General features: G+C 44.1%; 1 protein-coding gene across 7 annotated transcripts in view; it reads left to right on the top strand.

Moving 5' to 3' along the window:
- TNRC6C (trinucleotide repeat containing 6C) overlaps positions 1-21845 on the top strand; it is a 73345-nt gene extending 51500 nt beyond the window's left edge. For 4 of the 7 annotated variants that reach the window (XM_021414488.1, XM_021414482.1, XM_021414483.1 and 1 more), the window contains 13 exons: positions 4366-4515; positions 5754-5900; positions 6342-6461; positions 7734-7817; positions 8134-8365; positions 10042-10209; positions 11494-11685; positions 11838-11981; positions 14603-14719; positions 16768-16962; positions 18031-18101; positions 18778-18917; positions 21135-21492. In XM_021414488.1, the coding sequence (XP_021270163.1) occupies positions 4366-4515; positions 5754-5900; positions 6342-6461; positions 7734-7817; positions 8134-8365; positions 10042-10209; positions 11494-11685; positions 11838-11981; positions 14603-14719; positions 16768-16962; positions 18031-18101; positions 18778-18917; positions 21135-21492 (2118 nt within the window). Of the gene's footprint in view, positions 1-4365; positions 4516-5753; positions 5901-6341; positions 6462-7733; positions 7818-8133; positions 8366-10041; positions 10210-11493; positions 11686-11837; positions 11982-14602; positions 14720-16767; positions 16963-18030; positions 18102-18777; positions 18918-21134 lie in introns of all 7 variants that reach the window. The other 3 variants (XM_021414481.1, XM_021414484.1, XM_021414485.1) reach the window with 3 other exon arrangements.

Here is a 22178-nt window from a genome sequence, read left to right on the forward strand (position 1 = left end):
CTGTAGAAGGTCCTTACATACCCAAACTCTTTGTGGTAGTTCAGATACTGTCACAGTGTCATGGCAATTTCCACCAAAGTTTATAAACTAGAAAAACGCTTTTCTGCTTTTGAGGGGATAATAACCTCTGTTCTGCTGGGGCTCCCTAGTCATTAGGATGGTGAGACACCATCAGTGTGTGTCCACCATAGCCTTGTTCCCTGACGTGTGACCATTACCTGGCTCTTTTTCTCTTCCTACCACTTGAAATTCATTCTTAGCTATAGCCAAACTGTTTGTTTGTGTCCAGCCTTAACGAGTATGTTAACTGAAAGATCCCTCTCATCATGGAGGTCACAGAACTAGTGCATGCATGCCAGCTAGCCTTTTCTTTTCTCGGATAGCTGTATCTTGTGCAGTAAATTTATTGCAAAGGGGAGGGGTGTATTATGTGCAGCATAACGCATAATCATGGAAACATATGTTAAACACAAGTATTGAGAAGGGAGTACTAGAATGATTAGTATTCATACAGCACGTAGGATCTGTCAGTCTAGGCATAATCTGTCACACTGACTTTCACATGACAAAGGAAATAATCCCAAACTATATTTGTTAGTGTTGAGCAACTTGCTAAGTGAATTAAACAAATGCAGTTTCTGCCCTAAGAACAGATTTTTTTCCCAATGGTGTTCTCTCCGTATTTACATCTCGTGCTTCTGGAGCAGCTCTTCTTCTCCTGAGCCTTTGTGCCCTTCAAGGCAATGCTTCAGAGGTGAACCTGGAGCTGCCTCTCTTTCTGATCAGGTCATCTGTCCTTTTCCATGGTTGGTGCCACAGCTGCACGAAGCAATCTAGCTGACATTCCTGATTTTACCTGTTGTCTTGCCCTTATCCTTTTCCTCAGCTTTAGTCTTCCATAAGTTATGCAAGGTTCTTCTTCAAGAAGTTGTAATCTCGGTTAGTGGGCTCATTGCTGCCTCAATCAGCTGATTCTCTCAGCATTTTACTCATGTATTCTTTATTCTGTGTCGCATTCAGTCAGTCTTTGGCACTCAGTGCTTTGTTAATTCTATTATTTTTTCAGGAAATTATCTTGCCCTGTAGCACCATAAAAGGAGAAAGGAGAAAATCCAGTGGCCTTGAGAAAATAAAAATCCAGCCCAGCAGTACTGTGATACGTGATCTCAGCCACGTTACCTTATACTTGGTGGCAAGCATGCTGTACTTAGGCATCAGGTTTGCTTCAAGATGTTATTTGATGTCTCCAGAAGAGATCGTGTTTGTAAGAAATGCATGTAAGATGTTCCTGGCAGCATCCTGAAGGGAGCAGGAATAAGCCCTGTGTGTTTCATAGGCTCTTTTCTGAAAGTGTAGGCGCTTGGTTTTGGGTGCCACTCCTGAGCACTAGAACTCAAGCTTGATGTGTTTTATTTTGTCATATGCTTTGTTCCTTGTGATTTATAGGCTATCAAATGTATGTGATCAAAGTCAGGTGAACTTTCTGAAGAGAAGCAACATCATCTGAGGTTCCATGGCACATTCATTGTCCCTCCTGCTGTCCTCTACCTTCTGTCCTTTATGCTTTCTCACATATCACCAGCATAGAATCCTGCCTTTCTTGGCCTGATGCTGCTTGCAAATTTCCTCCCAAATTCTTGAGCATGTAGGAAATTCTCCCCTTAGAAATTAAGCCCCTCTTTTCCTACTGTTTTGGTCTTTGATCTGCTGTTCTTCTCTGCTGCTGAGGTTTAGAAGTCTTGGTGCGTGTTGACTGCAGTCATGTTTTTCCTCAAATACTCTACTTGTCTACACTATTCTCTTGTTTTGAATTCAAATATGGAGTTTGTTGGATTGTTGTCCAGCCTCTTCCTCACATTCTGATCCCACTTGTCGCTCCCGAGTGTCAGTTTACTTTGTCTTTGGGACAACAGATGAGGTATTTCATCCTTATGCAGGAACGCTTTTTGAGGCTTGCATTTAGGTCGTGATCACAAGATTTTTTTTTTCCAATTTCCCATTTTCAAAATGAAAAATAACCATGCTAAGCACTTCTTTTTGAGTATTACGGTTCCTGCAAGTTTCTTCTGCCTGTACCTAGCTCCCAGCAGGTTTGAAGAGACTTTATTTTAAGGTGACGTTTTACTTCTTTAGGTTCCTTCTTGGAAAAGGTTATTTTCATCTGTTTTACGAATTTTTTAATGTGTGTTTTCTACTAAGGACTTTTGTAACTGACTTTGTGTAAAGACCTCTGGCAAGTTCAGCACTCTGTCACCTCTCTCTTGGGCTCCTTGATTCACGAAGTTGCTGTTGTTGTGGGCAGGTGACTGCCAGGGTGTCCAGGAGTCCTCTGCTAAATTGTCCATAGCTCATAGTGCTGAAGGATCTTAAACCACCTGCATTCTGTCATGTCTAGTACATGGGATGCTTGTGAGAGACCTTCCAGTGTCCTTCACTGTCTGCAGTGAAGGTATCACCTGGTCTGGGTTGAGCTTCTTGATGTGAAATACATTGATTTCGGCTCCAGCTGTAGGGTAGAGATTTGTGCAGCCGTCAGCCTCTTACAATGAGTTCAAATTCAGAAAATCAAACCCGAGTGAATGTGAACAATGTGTTAGAAACAAAACAAAGGACACGTGCTGCAGGTCAGCCAGAGAACACGCTCCAGGTGAAGGTGGTGTAGAGCAGAACAGAGCAGAAATCAGATGCCCGAATCTCCAGCGTGGCTGTATTCCACCTTCCCCAGCACTGCCTAATTCTGAAAGGAGGAAAAAGAATACCAGTGGGACAATATCTGAGTAAATGTGGGGCACGGGAAGAGATGGCATTGGTCTCTTTTGGTCAGTAGTTCTGTTCACAAAGGAAACAATGGCACCTGAAAGACAGCACGCACGGAGCTTGAAATGATTTCCACTTTAAAGAGAGAAGGGTAGAATTGGAAACACATGTCTGTGATCTAAGGAGAAGTCCTTGAACCTGTTACTGTCATGCAAGCTGCAGTTGTTTGTAGAGTGTGACTGATGTCCAGCAGAATGTAAAATATCTTGAGCTGAAAGGCCTTGGGGATATCATTAGAAAATGTCAGTGTCCCCCTAGGACAGTCAGATAGCATGTCAAGTGTCACTGTGCCTGATAGCGAAGAAACTTTCTTTGCATCAAAGGAGGACTGTGGAAAATGCATTTCTCAAGATTAACGTAGGACGTGAAATTTCCTGAGCGTCCCTGCTGCATGAGGTCATTTGTTTGGGTATCTGCTATGAGGACTGGGCTCCTTCGCTCACAAAGGAGGGTTGGATTTAACAACTGATCTAACCTAGCTCCTCACCTATACAAAAACCTTTCTTTGCACTGAAAACATAGCCTGAAAAACACCAGTCTGGTATGCTGCAAATGAAAGGGCTCTGCCCTCTGCCTGCTTTCGGAGCCGTGCTTTGTACCCTGGCGTTGTTTGATGGTGCCTGCTGCAGGCTGCCCACACATCAAAGCCCAGCGTGAGACAGAGCTGAGTGCCCCACCGCAGTGCTGCCCAGAGAGCTACCTGCTCGGCTGGGGATTATGGGATGCGCTGTATTTTCTGCTTTGCCCTTTGCCCCCCACAGGGGCTGCTTTATGTGCATCACATCCACGTTCAGCCCTGGTTCCCCGCAGCCCCGTTTGGAGTGGGGCTCCTTATGTGCCTCCTCCTGGGGGTTCGGGCAGTGCCTTCATGGCTTTCCTAGCACGGCCACGCAGGCAGCGTTATCAGGGTTGGTTTGAAGTATTCCTGGGTTCCGTGGGTGCGATAGAGTAGTGTTTCAGAGTGGATATTAATAAGTCATCGCTATGGGAATATTAAAAGAGGCTCATGTGTCTGAGTTAGGAAAGGGGATTAATGCAAAAATGTTTTCTTACAAACTGAGCTGTGATGTGGAACCGAGTGCAGGCTGGTGTCAGATTCGCTCTCTAGCCTTTCAGGGTTAGCAGGAGCGGTGCACTGCCTGTCTGTGCTCTGCTTTGGGAGCTCAGCAAAGTGCTGCAGACCTCCCCAAAACGTGTGGGGTCTGTCCCCATCCCAGCTTTAGCCAGGGGGCTGCCTGTGGGCTCGGGGTGGCTCGAGCCCTCCTTTGTGCTGGGAGGTGGAAGAGGGTGGTTGTGCATTTGTGGATTAAGTGCGACAAAGTAAAGAAAAACAGTACCTTAATGCTGTTTCTCTTTCTCTTCTTCCTTCACCCCATACTTTTCATTCCCATCATTCATACCTCTTTTTTTTTCTTTTTCTTTTATAATATACACATATACATATTTTTTTTACTCATCCATGCCCCTTTATATTCCCATGGGCAACTGTTCTGTGCGCTGCTCTCTCCTGGGCACTGCACGCAGCTCACCCTTTCTTTCTCCAATCAGGATGGCGGCCTAGTGGAAGAGCCCACTACTTCACCATTTTTGCCTTCACCAAGCCTGAAGCTCCCCCTTTCAAACAGTGCACTCCCTAATCAGACCCTGGGCGGGATTGCCTCAGGGCTGGGCATGCAAAACTTGAATTCTTCTCGACAGGTAAGGCTGTTCAGAGAGGTCCCAGCTTGAGTTTCAGCTCCCGGACTCGCAGCTAGCGCCTGTCCCTTCCCCTTGGAACTGGGGCTCTGAGCTGAAAATGTGCACAAAGTCTTTGTTCACATGAAGTAGCAGTGAAGAAGCTACCTGCTGTGTAAACATTTCACGTTATAGGACATAAAACAACTGCTTGGTTGTAATTAGCCTGCTAATTACACGCATCCATTGAGAAGAGACTGTTGTATTATGGATTTATACCAGCAAACCCCGGTGTAGCTCTGCCTTGATTGATGTGAGGTTTCTTTTTTGAGGCACTGCTAATTGTCACAGACTTTTAAGACAGAGACATCGCTCTAATTCATCTTTCCTGGCTGGCATAATTATTCAGTGATGAGATGGGTGAGAAGTGATGCGGTTTTATTTATTCATGTCATAAACGTCAAGGCAGCTCACAGCTTTGACAGGCGGTAGGAAAGGAACTGTGCCTTCTCTGGTCAAACGCAGCATCATGCAGGAGGGAAGTTTTGGGCCCTGGGTAGAACATGCTGAAAGGACAAGAAAGGGAGAGGAGTTCAAGTGGGAGATTCACGAACAGAACGGGGCGGAGAGATCATGATCTGCTCTTGGTTATGAAGAGGTTATTTTTGCCGTATCAACTGAAGTACTAGTTAAAAGAAGAAAAAGAAATAAATACATACACTGTTCTGTTGTGGCTTTTATTATGCATATTCTTCTAAGTTAGTTTTCTAAAGGCAATACTCGTTCAGCACTTACAGCCCATTACACATCTCAGAAGCGGAGGCAGCTCTAATAGCACGTCTATTATCAGTGGGTTTGTAAAATGAATATGTATAAAAACTGCCTAGATAGCTTAATGATGAGGATGCTGTGAGTTTAATGACTTCATTCTCCCGTTCCTTCCTGCATAAATACAAATATTTTTATGAGTACTTTCCATTGTTCATTTTGTGACCCTTATAAAAGAGATCTTCAGCTTCAGCTGCCTTTTGTTCTGACCTGTACAAAGTTTTGGCAGGTTTGGGGTGTTGCTGGGTATATGGTAGCGTTTGCAGTGCCTGATTCTGAGCCTTATTGTCAGTAAGGCTTCCCACAGAACAGTCCTGAATTCTTTATCTGTGCCTTTCCTAGCCACTGAGGATAAAGGCTGCACGGATAAGGAACTCTGAGGTTGTATGCTGAGTGATGTGTTCAAGGCCAGTGTCTTTCCTGTCCTGTTGCAGATACCGAGTGGCAATCTGGGTATGTTTGGCAATAGCGGAGCAGCACAAGCCAGGACCATGCAACAGCCGCAGCAACCGCCAGTGCAACCTCTTAATTCATCCCAGCCTAGTCTTCGTGCTCAAGTGCCTCAGTTTCTATCCCCTCAGGTGAGGTGGAGCTTCCAGTCTTGTGTTTTCCATTCCTCCAGAATTCTCCCATGTGCTTTCTCCAATGCACGCTCATTCTGTGATGATCCTGAGGCTCTGCAGCCGCAGTAGCAGCCAGTAATAAGCATGTTACACGGTGAAATGTTCTTCCCTGTGTGCTTGGTGTGTTATCTGTGTATGCAGATTCCTTTTGCAAAAGGCAGGCTTCCTAGAAAGCAGAGGACTTTATTCTCTCTTTTTTTTTTCTTTCTGTAAATGCACACATGAGTATCGTTATTAAGATCTGAATTAGAGCCTCTTGTTAATTTTTTAATGGTTTATTGTACAATTCAAGTAATAGTAATATTTTTCAGCTGATGTCTTGTGAGTCGTCCTTACGTCTTACACAGCTACCAGTGTTAAAAGTGAATATACAGTGCTTAATACGCCGCTCTTCCTTAGGTTCAAGCACAGCTTTTGCAGTTTGCAGCAAAAAACATTGGTCTCAACCCTGCACTATTAACCTCGCCAATTAATCCTCAGCATATGACGATGTTGAACCAGCTCTATCAGCTGCAGCTGGTAAGTTTGAAAACCTGGCAAGTAAGCTCTAAATCTGAATGGAAGGCACGAAGGTAAAATAAGAGAACAGCAAGTAAATCTTTAAATGGACGTGGCAGATATTTAAAGCAATTAGTGATTTCTTTGGAAGAGTTCCTTTTCAAAGAAACAAAACCATGGTTTTTGCCTCAGGCTTTATAAATAGTAATCTTTGGAATAGTTATCCTTTACAGCGTATTAGGAGAACTAAGAAGTCAGTTGTCTTCTTGCAGCTGTACCTTATCAAACAGCATTAAATCTGCCCGTTACATGCAAACGTGTGCAACTCATTGGCCAACTGGGAAATTAGTGTCCAAACATACCAAGGCAGAAACGTTGGCAGTGTTGGTCACCTGAGTTATGTGAAGAGCTGTATTCGATTACCTCACTAAACAATAAAGTGCGTGGTGCGTTGCCCATAATTAATGGAATGAATATTAATCACACTGTAAGAACAACTTGTTTTCGAAAAGCTGTGCATCTTTGCTATATTTGCAAATGTTTTATTTATTCAGATTTTATGAGTTTCTTTAAGTTATATTCTGTGCTGACAGTATGTTAGTATTTGCTCATATTAAATATAAAATGGAGGTTGACAAACTACCTTCATTACTGATGTCCTGTGCTAGTCTAACTTTTCTCTTAGTAACAATATTTGCTACTTCATTTCTGATCATATTTCCCAGTTTTGAGAAGCACAGCACTGATCTCATGCCATGGCATTAGCTGGACAGTACAAAGGAAAATGCCTGTACAGAACTGCTTTGGATTTTGAATTCAAGTGATTCAGAGGAATGATACCTTGCCCAGTTAATGACATGCAAGCTGTGGGGTTTTTCTGGAGTAAAGCCACACAACTGATTAAATGCAGTGTGCTATCAGAGTTAAAAAGCCACTAAAACCCAACAACTATTGATAATTTACCCAATTTGTATAACATTACAACCGTGTGTTTTGTTTCACCCTTCGTTATACACATTTTTCAGAAGGAAAGCAGGCTCCTGTCTGTAATGAATACTTACTGCTGGTGAACTTACTCAGCAGCCTCATTGATTTCAAGAGAAACAATGCTGAACTTAAACAAATGCATTTTGTAATCCGTTCTTAACAAGATCGTCACATTTGCTTCATTGTCTGTTTTCAGAAAACTCCAATGCTGCTTCTTTATTGTATATCATACCAGATCAGCTCAGGCAAGCTTGTTAGGCTTCTTGTATATGTTAGAGTCTCTGACCTCTGGTTTCCGTCCCGTAGGCGTACCAACGTTTACAAATCCAGCAGCAGATGTTACAGGCTCAGCGCAATGTTTCCGGACCCATGAGACAACAGGAGCAGCAAGTAGGTTTGATTACCAATTCAATGTCACCATTAGGGTTTGGTTTCAAAAGCTTAAAGAGATTGAACATTGTACCAAACCAGATAGAGCATCCTTAGAAACAATAATGTAGTGCGTGGTTTGAGTATTGAAAGGGAAGGAGTGCTGGGGGCATAAAGCTACTTCACATCATTCGGTTATTGGAGGAAAGCTCTTCAGCACTTAATTCAGTCAATTTTTATTTGCGAAGAGATCTATTTAAGGGTAGAAAAAGGCATAAGAAATCTTAAGTCATTGTGAATTGAGCAGTTACTGATTCGTTCTTTTTTTTGTTGCCAGGTTGCACGTACAATCAATAACATGCAGCAGCAGATCCAGCAGCACCAGCGCCAGCTGGCCCAGGCCCTGCTCATGAAGCAGCAGCCTCCCCCTCCACATCTATCTTTGCACCCCTCTGCAGGCAAATCAGCCATGGATAGCTTTTCACCCCATCCCCAGGCTCCCGGCCTTCCTGACCTGCAGACCAAAGAGCAACAGTCTTCACCGAACACCTTTGCTCCTTACCCTCTTGGTACGTGTCCTTCGTCAAAGCAGTTCCATGTGCAGAAGGCAGAGGGAGTGTTTGTCATTATTTTAGCCTCCGAGTACTCAGCTCTACAGTGTCATAAATGGAGAAATATAAATGTGTATTAAATATAACTGAAACGCCTAAACAAAATCGTGGTTTTGATAGTAGTGATCTGTATTGGTCGCATATGCTTTGCAGAACAGAAGATCTGCCTAATTACTTATCTAGGTACGTGGCCCTTCGTGAACTAAATTCTAAAATTTAACAGCATAGTGTTGTAAAATGCGCAAGTATTATCTTATAAACAGTCACTTGAAATCTCCTTTCCACTCTAATCAGCACTGGTAAGGCATCAGCTTTGGTCAGTGCGTTTCAAGACTCATACAGATGGGTTTGATGGGATGCAGAAAGAGCGTTGTGGAGGTGATCAGATGTTTCAAAACTACGACTGCCAAGTTAAAAATGCGATTCTTTGGTCAATTTAAAGACAAGAGACGTCTTCAAAAATATAAAAGCTAGCTTCCAAAGGGTGGTATTTGCATATTGTTAGTGCAAGAGGTAATCAGCTTGTGTTGGATGAAAAGAGATCCTTAAACATGAAGGATCATTTATTTGCTCCCTAGGAAGTAGGATACTGGAAAAAAATTGTCCAGGAAGTTTGTGAAGTCTTTTTTCAGTAGTCATTGTGTGGTAGGTGAGACACGGATCTGTCAGATATGATCAATGGCAGAAGAAATGTACCGAGAGCCTTGAGGTGGTGAACTGAACAACCTTCCAGAGCTGTTTCCCATGCTTGTTTGCTATATGCCGTAGACTTTGTTTATGACGTGGGGGAATTAATGTAATCTCTTCGTGCCTCTGTTTGTGCTGTATATGGTAGGATTGTCAAGCTTTGTCTTCCATTCGGAAGTTAAGGTGATTGTCACCACTGTGGGGAGCTGTTAGAGCATCAGGAGACGAAAGGATTTGTGAAGTGGGGGAGGTTCTTAACATCTCAGCTTCCTGTGGTCTGCTAACGTGCAGGATTATGTATCAAAAAGGACCCAGATCTGTGTCACTGAAACAGATTGAAATGATTCCCTACATATTATGTATGTACATTCTGGAAACAGTTGGGATGATTTTCTTCAATCTGCTGCAGTGTATATACTCAAATAGTAGAATCCCTGCTCTGTCAAAAAGCAGCTCTTTGTGTTACCTTTGAGTTAATTGCTTTGAGATTTTTTTTAAATGTTGCTAGCAAAATAGAACAGCAGACATCACAGGAGTTTGCTGGTGAGACATTTGGAATACTTTGGCTTAGCAGTGGAATGTTGCAAATTCTTCACTGGTTTAAACTTAGCATTCCAGTGCATTCTTTCAGTAGGCCTTTTGTGGGACAAGGAAAGAGTCTGCAAGTAGAAATACTGACAGACATAAAATCTATCCCTACATGTTTCTTTTTTTTCCTTTTAGCAATGTTTTAATATTTTCTGCATTCATAGGAACGTTATTCCAAATTAGCATTCCCTTTAAAGCTCATTTTGGGGAGCAGATGGAAAACATGCATATTGAATCACTGCTTCCACGTATCAACGTCTAAAAATCACATTTAATAATTCCTTTAGCTGGATTTATAAGATATTTTTTAATCCCCCAGCGTATCAGGGATGTCTAACGACCCATTGGTTTCCCTTTAGCTGGACTGAACCCGAACATGAATGTAAATAACATGGACATTACTGGTGGTTTGTCAGTGAAGGACACTTCTCAGTCCCAGTCTCGCCTTCCTCAGTGGACACACCCCAACTCAATGGATAATCTGTCTAGTGCTGCTTCTTCCCTTGACCAGAACTCCAGCAAGCACGGTACGTACATCCCATTTAGTTTCTAGGTCAGTTTGGCTTTTTGAAACTTGAGTCACATTGCAGTTATCATTGTTTTTCCAATTCTGCTCTTTTCTTTAAGTGCTGGTAAATGGTACAGAGCGCCCGGTAAGACTGTGACATTTTTATGATTTCTGTAGCCACATTCAGCAGCGTATTGAAATTCTTGCAGATAGAACTTCCTATATGCAGACCTTTCTGGTTCTTTCATTTAGTGAATTTTATTGCTTGGAACATGGAGTTCAAATAAAACAAGCCATTAGTGTTTGCAGCATGTGCAAATATTATGTTAGAGCACCATGCTCTTGTTAACTCTCTTGTATCCTGCTTTTTATTTTAAGCAGCGTGAGTTATTTCTCTTACACAATAGTTTCTTATTCTGCAAATATCTGTCCTGTTTATGCCAAATTGTTGTCTGATAACCTGTGGGAACAGGAGGATGGCTATTTCAAATCACAGAATCATGGAATGGCTTAGTTTGGAAGGGACCCTAAGGATCATCTAGTTCTTCTCCCAGTCTGTAGGCATATGTGGGATCACCCCGAGCCAAGTGCAACACCCCACGCTTGGCCTTGTTGAACCTCATAAGGTTCTCGTGTGCCCTTTCCAAGCCTGCCCAGGTCCCTCTGGATGGCATCCCTCCCTTCTGTTGTGTCAGCCGCACCGCTCAGCTTGGTGTCAATCAGCAAACTGCTGAGGGCGCACTCGATCCCATAGTCTGTGTCGTTGATAAAGATGTTGAAGAGCAGCGGTCCAAGATGGTCCCCTGAGGGTCACCAATTGTCCTGGGGATGACCAATTGTGGCTGACCTCCACTTGGACGTAGAGCTGTTGACCACAGCCCTTTGGATGCAGCCATCAACCCATCCCTGCTTCCCCTGCCTGTGCTTTTCCCTATCCCTCAGTCTGACCAGCAGGGCCTTGCTCTGCTGTGCTGTCAGTAACGAACACCTAGAGAACGATGAGAAGGGGACATGCCTGCAGTGATATTCCATGACGTGCTGCCTCAGCAAATTCCTGTTTACCATCACTATGATTATTTGAATTACTTACTCTCTTTTTGGCAGTAACCTGAGTTTCCCTAGCTGGCTCGAGAGTCTAGATTTTACCAGCAGTGTACTTCACAGCTGTAAATTCTAGTAAGGCTTTAGAGGCTGTTAAACCTTGCTTATTGTGTTTAGATTTCATTTATTATTTACTGATGACATTCCATTCCCCAAATTAGTCCCACTCCTAAACGAAACCTTTCCATTTCATTCATTACAGGTGCTATACCTGGAGGTTTAAGTATTGGCCCTCCGGGAAAGTCCTCCATTGATGACTCTTACGGCCGGTATGATCTGATTCAGAACAGTGAGTCGCCCGCCAGCCCACCCGTAGCTGTTCCTCACAGCTGGTCACGTGCCAAAACCGATAGTGATAAAATTTCCAATGGCTCCAGCATAAACTGGCCACCAGGTAACAAAATGCAAAGCGCTCGCGTTGAACTGACGTCATGAAAATGCACTCTGCCTTTTATTTATTGAATCCGTATGCCTTCTGATAGGAAGAACTAAACTTCGGAGGGCTGTGACTTTATATGCTCGTGTTTTTTATTATATTTGGAACAGAATTTCATCCAGGAGTGCCATGGAAAGGACTACAGAATATTGATCCTGAAAATGACCCTGATGTTACTCCTGGAAGCGTTCCCACTGGGCCCACCATAAACACCACCATACAGGATGTTAATCGCTATCTTCTCAAGAGTGGAGGTAAACACACACGTTACTCTCACATCTGTATTTACTTCCTTCTTTCCAACAAAGTCGACTTCCTATTAAATGAGTGTAGTACATTTCATACATAATCCTTATCTGCGGAAGCTTCTGCTCTGAACTTGCACTGAAAATCCAGAAATACACGATACGGGACGACGATGTTTCTGGTTTTCCTCGGGAATGCAAATATTTTTATGTTGAGAAGGGCTGTGAGATGTCGTATAAACTTCTGTGGTCGCTGGAAGTTTTTATAACATATATAATTCCTACCAATTTGTTTTGAACAAGATTCTTTTCTCCATTCTGACCAACCCCCCCCCTGCACTTCAGGAAATACTTAAGAAGTCACAATATGAAAGTGGAGGCAGCAGGCTTCCATCACACGTAATTGTGGCTTTGTTACAAGATCACTCAGGAAAATAAATTAGAGCTGTTTTATCCCCAAAACCATCAAAGAAAAGGGAAAAAAAAAAAGGAATTAACTTGTAAACTAGAATTTCTTAGTGCTATTTCCATTCCTTTTGTCTTGGCAGACAGAACTAAAAGAGCGTTCTCTAAAATAAACCACTGGCACCGTGCAACTTAACTAGCTAGATACACTGGAAGGGGATCAATGGAGAGCTGGCTTGGTTTCACTGAGATCAGTGTGCCTTAATAGGCAAGTTATGCATACTTTATTAAAACACTCTAATATGGACAGGAGTATTATAATCAGGTTGTCAAGAAGGAACTGTCAGGATTAAAAATACGGATTTTGTTACGGTAGGTAGCTACATCAGAATATCTGCATAGCCTGTAAGTCAGAATTCAGTCAAACTGGTTTGCAGCTCTGGAACGTGTTAGCTCAAGTGAAGGGATGTGAAATATGAGGGAGGAGGGTTTTCCTCTGCCTTGAGTGATTTTGAGTTGCCTCTGAGCTGTTCCTTCTGCAGGTCTTACTTCTTTCCAGGATGTAGGTGTACATTAGCTCTGTTAGTCTATAATCTGTCTGTGGAATGAAGGAGGAGTTGCTCCACGTGTTGGGGGTCAGTGTAGATCATCTTTGCAGAATAAACAGTCTGCTGGGAGACAAAACCCCATGAAGAGCAGTGGCTGCTGGGGGTCTGTAATACGCTTCCTTACCCTGTTGGCTTTTTATCTTGCTAAATAGGAATAATATAATTTTAATACAAAATGGAGTTGTTGAGTTTGTTTCTTTATGCTCACGTAACCTGGGTGTTTGTTTCTGTCATTGCTGGTATTCCTTCAAATGAGATGGGGATTTTCATGACATCCTGACAGGAAAAGGCTCTTTGAGTACTGCATCTTGAATGTGGCATTCACAGGTTGTATTAACGGAGCTGAAATCCCTGCACGGGGTTACACTGTGGCCGATACACTGAACACGCAGACAAAACCAAAGCTTAGGGTTTGGTTGTTGTTTTGCCCTGGTTGATAATGGTGCTTTGCAGGGTCATCATACACGAGCCAAAAGCGTTAGCCATGGGCAGTCAGGGCTGCTTTCAGCTCTTTGGGCATATGGGGCTCTGAATCTGGTATAATTCCCTTACCCCCAGCCTTCCTCAGGGATGTCTGCCTGGGGAGTAGGTTATTTCCAGGGAGGGCCTTGATAGAGAGTTACTTTGCTCAAGTTTGATGTCTGTGTTGGTGTATCCTGAGGAGCACAGTGAGTCTGCTTAAGGTGATGTTCGGTTGGTTTCTGTTCCAGTTGAGTATACGTAGCCCTTCTGATTTTTGTTGAGCTGTGAGGGTTAAGGTTGTCCTTTAACTTCCTCTCTTCTGCCCCAGTAGACCGCTTTGTCTTCTTCCAAAGAGCTCACCTGTTTTTCTTAGACGGGTAAAGATGTTTCAGTATCGCAGTGTATCTGCGTGTGTCAGGAATGATAAGTCACCTGGGATACATACTTAATTTTGTTGGTGGCTGGAGAGAATATTGCACTTCTTCTGGTCTTTATAATGAACATATTTTATTTTATGTTCGGTTTCTTTCATTTGCTGCCAGGAAGGAAATTGTATGTATGCTTAGATAGCTGCTCAGATTGTAAATGATTTACCAAGATGGTTGCAGGCTATTTCGTTTAATGTTATTAGTTTGAGAAGAGTTTGCTAAAATATATCCTTGCTTTACTGAAAGTCTGCAAAAAATCTAAAGATGTTTGTGAGCATTAGAATATAGGAGAAGTGCTTACCTCGAGTAATTTAGGACGAATCACCCATGGTAAGAGGTTAGTTTATCATATACATTTATGCTCATCTGTAGTTGTCATTGCTCAAGTCAGCCAGCAAAGCACCCTTATAAATGAAGCCTGTTCCTTGAGACTGAACAGTTTAATGCTGATTTTTTTCAGTTGTGTGTCTTAAAGGAGATGAAGAATTTATCTTCTGCGCAGGCACTAACGCATTTACTACTGTGCCAGCTTTCTTTTCTCTTCTACTAAAGACTTCTGCTTCACTTTATCATGCTTTCTGTAACATTTCATTCCTAGACTTCAGAGACCAGGCTGATTAAGGACAATGCCTTGCATGGTTTGTATTTGCACATAACAGATTTGCTTATGTCACACCAAACCTCATTATGCCCATCTTTCTTAGCTGCTTCTCTGCTGGTTCTGCAGGGTCATCCCCAACATCATCTCAGAATGCCACGCTGCCTTCATCGAGTGCCTGGCCGCTTAGTGCCTCCGGCTACAGTAGCTCTTTCAGCAGCATTGCATCCGCACCTAGCATTGCAGGTACGAAAAATGGCCTTTCTACTTTCACATTTCTCTGCATTCTGAGAAAAAAAGGCCCTAGAAAGTGCTGTCCGTGTTGTTACAGTAGTGCTGCTCCAGGCAGAAGCACATGTTGTAGTCCTGTGCGAGGCAGGCAGCATTTCTGGTGGCTGTGTAGCGGGGGGAGCATTGCATGGTATGCCTGCAAGTGTGCAAGGGAGAATGTATTTATTCCACTTGATGCCAAATGCCATCACTCTGTATTGGCGTTGAGGTGCCTTCATGACTATTTCCATTGCAACTTTGCAGAGAAATGTTCTGTTCTCTAGCAACAGAGTTACTGCTGAGGTCCTAGGCCCTTCCAGTGAGAGCTGATGTGATTTTTTTTTTGTTAACAAATTCACTGTTAATTGTAAAATATCTTCAGCTCAGGGGAATGTTTGGTTGTACCTCAAGGAGGATGCTCTGCCTGGGAATGGGAGTTGGGCTTGGGGCTCTTTCTCTATCCAGGAAAGGATCCTCAAGAGCAGATGTATTTTCTTATTGGATCCCCTTCCTTAAGAAGAAAGAAATAATGGAGTGATAAATGCTGAGCTTTCTCTCCTTGCCAATCATAGAAAGCAAACTGGCTACATAAATATCCACTTTGGTCCATTATAAAAATGTGTAGGGGCTGTTGCATGGATTACATTACCATTTTCATATCTAATTAGTAAAGAATCTCCACTTCTTTGAATAAACGAAGCCATAGCCTCCCAAAGCATGCTGTAGATTGCAAAGCAGAAGAGTTCTGTTTGAAATGTTTTGCTGCATTGAAAGGAAGAGGATGGCTTGCTTTTCTTTTATCTGCCATGCATTCCTGCTCTATTTCCTTCTATTTTTTGCAGTCTCATCTAATCTTTGTGTTAACCCTAAGAGAAGTAGTGACGTAGCAACACCTAACCCGTGGTACCGTGCATGCATCGTGTGCTGTGTTGCAGGCCGAGCTGCTCTGAGTTCCAAAACTCAGACTTTCCTCCTTAACCCCCACTTTTTTTTCCCCTTGTTCATGTCACCATCATCACTGTTCAGTTCCTTTTGTCACTGCAGTTCGCAAGAAGTGGGAGAGTGCTTACACTTCCACTTAAATTCCTGTGATTCAGTATGAAGTCATTGAGCTAGATGATAAACAGGCAGTTTTGAGAGTGTGGTGACAGAGGCCGTGGTTTGGTGACTGGTTTTAGGGTTCCTAATACAAAGACTTGTACGACTACTTGCTGCACGGGTGAATGAAGGATTTTGGTTCAGCATCTTCATCTTCAATCAGATTTGTGCAACTCGCCACTGATCACTACTTGTTGTCCTTGGTTTTGTTTTAATTACTTTATAAGGCTCTGATTTGACAGGAGTGGTAGTGAGGTAGTTCAAAGACTGATTGGGGAAATAAACTGAGCAGTGAGAAGTTACAGAGAGTGGCAGATTGTGATCTGCTCTGCTCTCCTGAAGGCTTGGCTCTCTGAAACAGGCTTCAAAAAAGAGTATGTTACTTGTAATACTCAGAAACACTATTATTATTGGTCTTTGATCTTTGATGTTTTAATAATGTATCAGAAGAACGCATGGATATGTTGCTTACTGTGTATTATATAAAATGAGTTGCATGGGAAAAAAAAAGGGGTTACATTCTGTTAAACCTTTGAGAGAATCTTTAAGTCTTTCATTATAATTTTGATGACGTTAGATTTCAAATGCTTAAAGTCATCTTCTCTTTTTCGGCTTTTTTTTTTTTAGTCACACGTCATCTTTTGCTGAAGAGCAAAGTAGTGAGGTATTCTTAAAAGGGAACGGTGCACGTAGTAGGCGTTGTTAAAATCAGCAAATAGAAAATTCTTTGAAAATGCAAATCCCAGAGTAAGGAGGTTACGTGTGTGCAGGGTTTGCAGCAGTGAGTTGCTAACAGAGTGCTGTTTCCTCTCATAGAAAGCTGGAATAATGATGTAGCCAGTGCAGAAGCTTGATTTCCCATCCCGTTCGGTTTAACCGTTGCCGCTAACTGAAAGCACACACCTCTCTTTTTTTTCCTATTGCAGGTAAACTGTCAGACATCAAGTCTACGTGGTCCTCCGGCCCGATCTCTCACACACAAGCCTCTCTGTCCCATGAACTATGGAAGGTACCCAGAAACACTACTGCTCCTACCAGACCACCGCCGGGCTTAACCAACACCAAGCCATCGTCGACGTGGGGTGCCAGTCCCCTGGGCTGGACCAGCTCTTACTCCTCTGGTACTGACTTCTGTCTTTCGTAGCACCACGCACCTTCCTTTTGGAACTGGTGGTTGGTTTTCTGTCTCACAGTAGTAACACACCCCACGGGTGGGGTGCAGAGCACACGTGTGAGCAGTGCAGGACCTGATGGCATCGCAGGGCCCGCCGGGAATGCTTTAATATTTTGTGCAGGCCCCTTTAATTTTATTTTTTTTCAAGCTGTCATTGTTTTGCTTAAATACAAATATGAGAAACCATGATCGTGGCTATAGAAGTATACCCATCGCGTTTATTAGTGAAATACTGACAGCTTCAAAGGTAAATATTACACCTAATATATCTAGCTGACTATCTTATTGATCTGTTTTCAGTAAGCTGGATATTAAATGTTCTTCCCTCTCCTTACCATTTATTTTGTACGTTTTCTTCACCAAAACCCCACCTGGTGGTCAGACACTGTTAGTGCCAGTGCTCCCTCGGAAGGGTGTGCTCACCCATGTGGCTACAGAGGTGCTGCAGTTTCCCAAATGCCACCAATAAGCATCAAACTTGCACAGCTTCTCATTGCAGAATACCACGCTGAAGCTGGAAAAGCAGATTCTGCTGGTTGTTATGCCCTTGTATCTTCAATCAGAGCACAGACAGTGCAGAAATACCTGTTTTGAATAGGTGATATACACTGATCTGTTATTGGCCAGAGAGCTGAATGCTGCAGAGCTATAAAAGTCTCTAATAGCAACCAGCAATCTGAGCCTGCACTTCTGAATTGCTTTTAAAAAGTTTCCTCCAAATGAATTATAACATAACCCAAAGTTGCAGCTTGTTGCAGTGGTATACCCGCATCGCACGGTTATTGTGCGAATGTGAAAGACACCACAGATCCCTTAAACATAGCAAAAGCAGCTTTTCATTCAGCAGCCTTTTATTCCAAAGCAGGCAGTGAATGGAGCTGCAGTGCAGTGCTGCAGGATTTGTTCACAGTAGCAGCTGCCCTTGCCCAGGGTGTTGCGATTCCCCACAAGCTTCCTTGCTGTGCACGCTTTCAGCATCGTGGTGAAACGTTGTGTTGTGGAATTTGTGTCGCAGGTTCTGCGTGGAGTACTGACAGCTCAGGGAGGACAAGCAGCTGGCTGGTTCTTCGCAACCTCACGCCCCAGGTGAGTGGAACTGCACACAGCGAGCTCTGTCAAGCAGCGTGTCGTGTTGGGGAGATAACAGCATTTATCAGTTGGGGTGATTTGGTTCTTTCGAAGGGAAAATAATTACTCTGCGTTTGTTACAATTGTCTGTCTTCTACAGGGAGTCCGTTAGGTTTTTAAAGTGCTGTCAAATCAAGTAAGAGCTTTAAGGCTCTGCAATTAGCCACTCAGCATGCACCATTTCTGTGTGTGTAAGTTTGGAGGTGAATGATGTCTTGAGGCAGATTCAGAGGTGTAAAATCTGCATTTCCTGTGGGGTTTTGTCTTTCTTCTGAGTCTGTCAGACCCTCCAGCCCTCCCCATAGTGTCATTCACAAGGAAGGTCATAAGCTACAAAGCATCCACAGCAACCTTGGGGAAAATTTAGTTAATTTACGAGCAGTGTGTTTTTTTTATTTAACTTACTTGTAGGCTTGTAATGATAACTATAATTTGTGTCACATAAATCAGGAAGTTTTGTGTGCTGGACTGCAGGCGAGTCTTTAAAAGTGATAAGTCTGTAATTAAGTTCTTCTTACGGAGGACAAACCTTCCACATCTACTTACTCTTCAGCTTTCAAGCTTGTTCAGCCAGCAGGCATCTAAAATGAAGTCACAAAACCACAGGTAACCTTGTCCCCTTCTCTCTGAGCAGATTGATGGCTCCACGCTGCGGACGCTGTGTTTGCAGCATGGCCCTCTGATAACATTCCACCTGAACCTGACGCAAGGCAATGCTGTGGTCCGATACAGTTCCAAGGAAGAAGCAGCCAAGGCCCAAAAGTCTCTGCATATGTATGTTTCTGTTCTGTTTTTCTTTTGTTATGAAGCCTGTTTTATCTCGGAGCCCGCTTCTTTAAGCAACAAAATGGGCTTTTTTAGCTGGTCTGAAATCCATGAGACTAATAGACATAGCACGCAAGAGATGGGGAATTTCAGTGATAAAATCAGTGACATTAGAGAGGATTAAAAGTAGGAAGAATATGAAGACTGGTGTTTCAAAAGAATACTTACCTGCTTAAAGTTAGAAAGGAATTTTCTTTCTCAACAGTTTGTAGCATAACTGAGATTAAAAACACTGATTGTAGAGGAAATATCGTTTGCACCATGACCAAATGGTAAGGGATGACCTTTCCTTAATGAAATGTTACAAAGCTCCATTCAGTAACTGGGGAAATAGCATCACCCCATCTTAGTTACATCAGTTTAGATGTGTGCATCAGGTAAGAGAAATGATGCCAGCAGCAAAATTGATCCCTGATTTTGAAGATGAGTACTTATTTTAAATATGCACACGGTAAGGTCCTTACATTATCAGTGACTTGGAAGGCTTCCATTTAATTGTTTTTTTAGTAGGTTATGGCATACCCATGGTTACACTGCTGGCAAGGACAGGCCAGCCCTTTCTGAGTGACAAGGGCTTAGCAGTCTGTGCGTTTGGTTTGCTGGCAGGGTGAGAATGGCACAATGCAGTGGGATTTTTGGAAGCCAACAGGACAGTATTGGGCTGCCGAAAAGTATCACTGAATTACAGAAACACAGAATTGTGGGCTTGGAAGGGACCTCAAAGATCATCTTGTTCCAACCCCTGCCGTGGGCTGCAAGATACATCACAGAGTCAGCAGGCTCAGATCAGATCTCTCCCCTTGGATCAGACGTGGGAGCAGCTCGCTGTCTCCACCCCCAGTTATGTGCTTAGCTTTGTTTCGTAAACGAGGACCAGCAGTGATCAAAAACATTTTGAAAACAAATTTTAAATTCTGTGAAAATTCATTCCTTAAGTAGAGTGCAGACTGCCTCGTGTGGTGTATAACCTGTTGGCTAACCGAGTTGGGCTCCACGCAGCTGGCTTTGCGTTTGCCTGGGTTAGACAGGTAAATACGGAACAGTAGTGAGCAGATGGGATCTAATTCTTAATCTCAAACTTGGGGACAGGCTCTTTGCAGTGGTGCGTGGTGATAGGACAAGGAGTAACGGCCTAAAACTTGAACAGAGGAAGTCCTGTACTCTTCTTTACAGTGAGGGTGACAGAGCACTGGAGCAGGTCAGCCAGAGAGGTGGTGGAGTCTCCTTCGGAGATCTTCAAGACCTGTCTGGACGTTGACCTGTGCAACCTATTGTAGGGACCCTGCTCTAGCAGGGGGGTTGGACTCAGTGATCTCTTGAGGTTACTGAATCATAGAATGGCTTTGGTTGGAAGGGACCTCAGGGATCATCAAGCTCCAACCACCCTGCTGCAGGCAGGGCTGCCAGCCCCCACATCTAGTACTAGACCAGGCTGCCCAGGGCCCCATCCACCCTGGCCTTGAACACCTCCAGGGATGGGGCATCCACAGCCTCTTTGGGCAGCCTGTTCCAGTGCCTCACCACTCTCCTAGAAAAGAACTTCCCCTGATATCCAACCTAAATCTTCCCTCCTTCAACTTAAAACCATTTCCCCTTGTCCTGCCGTCATCAACCCTTGTAAAGAGTTGACAACCCTCCTGTTTGTAGGCTACCTTCAGGTAATGGAAGGCTGCAGTGAGGTCTCACAGCCTTCTCTTCTCCAGGCTGAACAAGCCCAGCTCCCTCAGCCTGCCTTTGTAGGGGAGGTGCTCCAGCCCTCTGCTCATTCTCGTGGCCCTCCTCTGGACCCTCTCCAGCACCTCCCTGTCTTTCTTGTATTGGGGCCCCAGGCCTGGACGCAGTGCTGCAGATGGGGCCTCACGAGGGCAGAGTAGAGAGGGACAATCCCCTCTGTGTCCCTGCTGGCCACCCCTCTGCTGACAGAGCCCAGGATACCATTGGCTTTCCGAGCAGCAGGAGCACCCTGCTGGCCCGTGTTCATGGTCCCGTCCAACCTCTGCAGTTCTGTGGTTCTGTGAAAACAGATTTATAGAAACCCGCCGTATTTCCAGAAGTCTGCGGGGCCGCTCGACGACTGCCCTTTGTGGCTCCCTTCCAGCTCAGGGTATCCCAATGGTTCCGAGCGCCGCCGTCTCACGTCCCCATGCCCTCTGCTCTCGTCCCTAGGTGTGTCCTGGGAAACACTACCATCCTGGCCGAGTTCGCTGGCGAGGAGGAGGTGAACCGCTTCCTAGCGCAGGGCCAGGCGCTGCCGCCCACCTCCAGCTGGCAGTCCAACGCCGGCAGCACGCAGCCGCGCCTGGGCTCGGCCGGCTCCCACGGGCTGGTGCGGGGCGACGCCGGGCACTGGAACAGCCCCTGCCTGGGGGGCAAGGGCAGCAGCGAGCTGCTGTGGGGCGGCGTGCCCCAATACTCCAGCAGCCTCTGGGGGCCCCCCAGCGCCGACGACGGCCGAGTGATCGGGAGCCCCACGCCTCTGAATACTCTTCTTCCGGGGGATCTTCTCAGCGGGGAGTCCATCTAGGAAACGGAGAGAAACCAAGTGGAAATAACAATCATCAGCACTAAAGGAAAAAATACAGTTGTAACCCTTTCCAGTCCCGGGCTCGATGAAGAATCCAGCTTTAACCGATCAGACTGGCAGCCCTTTTTTTGTTTTTTTTTGTTTTTTTTAGTACCTCTGTCCAATATCGACTATGAAACTGCAGAAGTCCTTGTGAACTGTTAATGCAACAGTATGGGCTCCTTTTGGTCAGTGTCACGTGCTAATGGCAGGTTATATTTTTTTCATGGCTTTTTGTTTTATGTCGTCTTTTTATGTTTGTATGGTGATTTTAAAAAAACAAACTATAAAAGCTGCTTAGAATAGGTCTATCATGAAGGGCACTTTTCAGAATTTGGGCTGGAAAGGGTTATTTTATCAACTTGGGGGGGGGGAGGGGGTGGGAAGGGGAAATGAAAGCCTATTTAAAATGAGCCTGTGACTATTATGCACATTACCAGAGGCGGACCCAATAATCAGAAAGGGTGAAGTGTGATATTTACCATTGGTACAGACAAGTGATGAATCTGAATGGTAACTATTGACTGTACAGGTTGAACGGGGGAGGGGGGGCGGGCTGGGGTATCGGTGTCCACTACTCCCATGGATCTGCCTATGCACATTACCCTCGTTTCATTACTTTTTCATGTCGTTTTTGTTAATCCCTC

The sequence above is a fragment of the Numida meleagris genome, chromosome 17, assembly GCF_002078875.1.
Source record: "Numida meleagris isolate 19003 breed g44 Domestic line chromosome 17, NumMel1.0, whole genome shotgun sequence".
NCBI lineage: Eukaryota > Metazoa > Chordata > Aves > Galliformes > Numididae > Numida > Numida meleagris.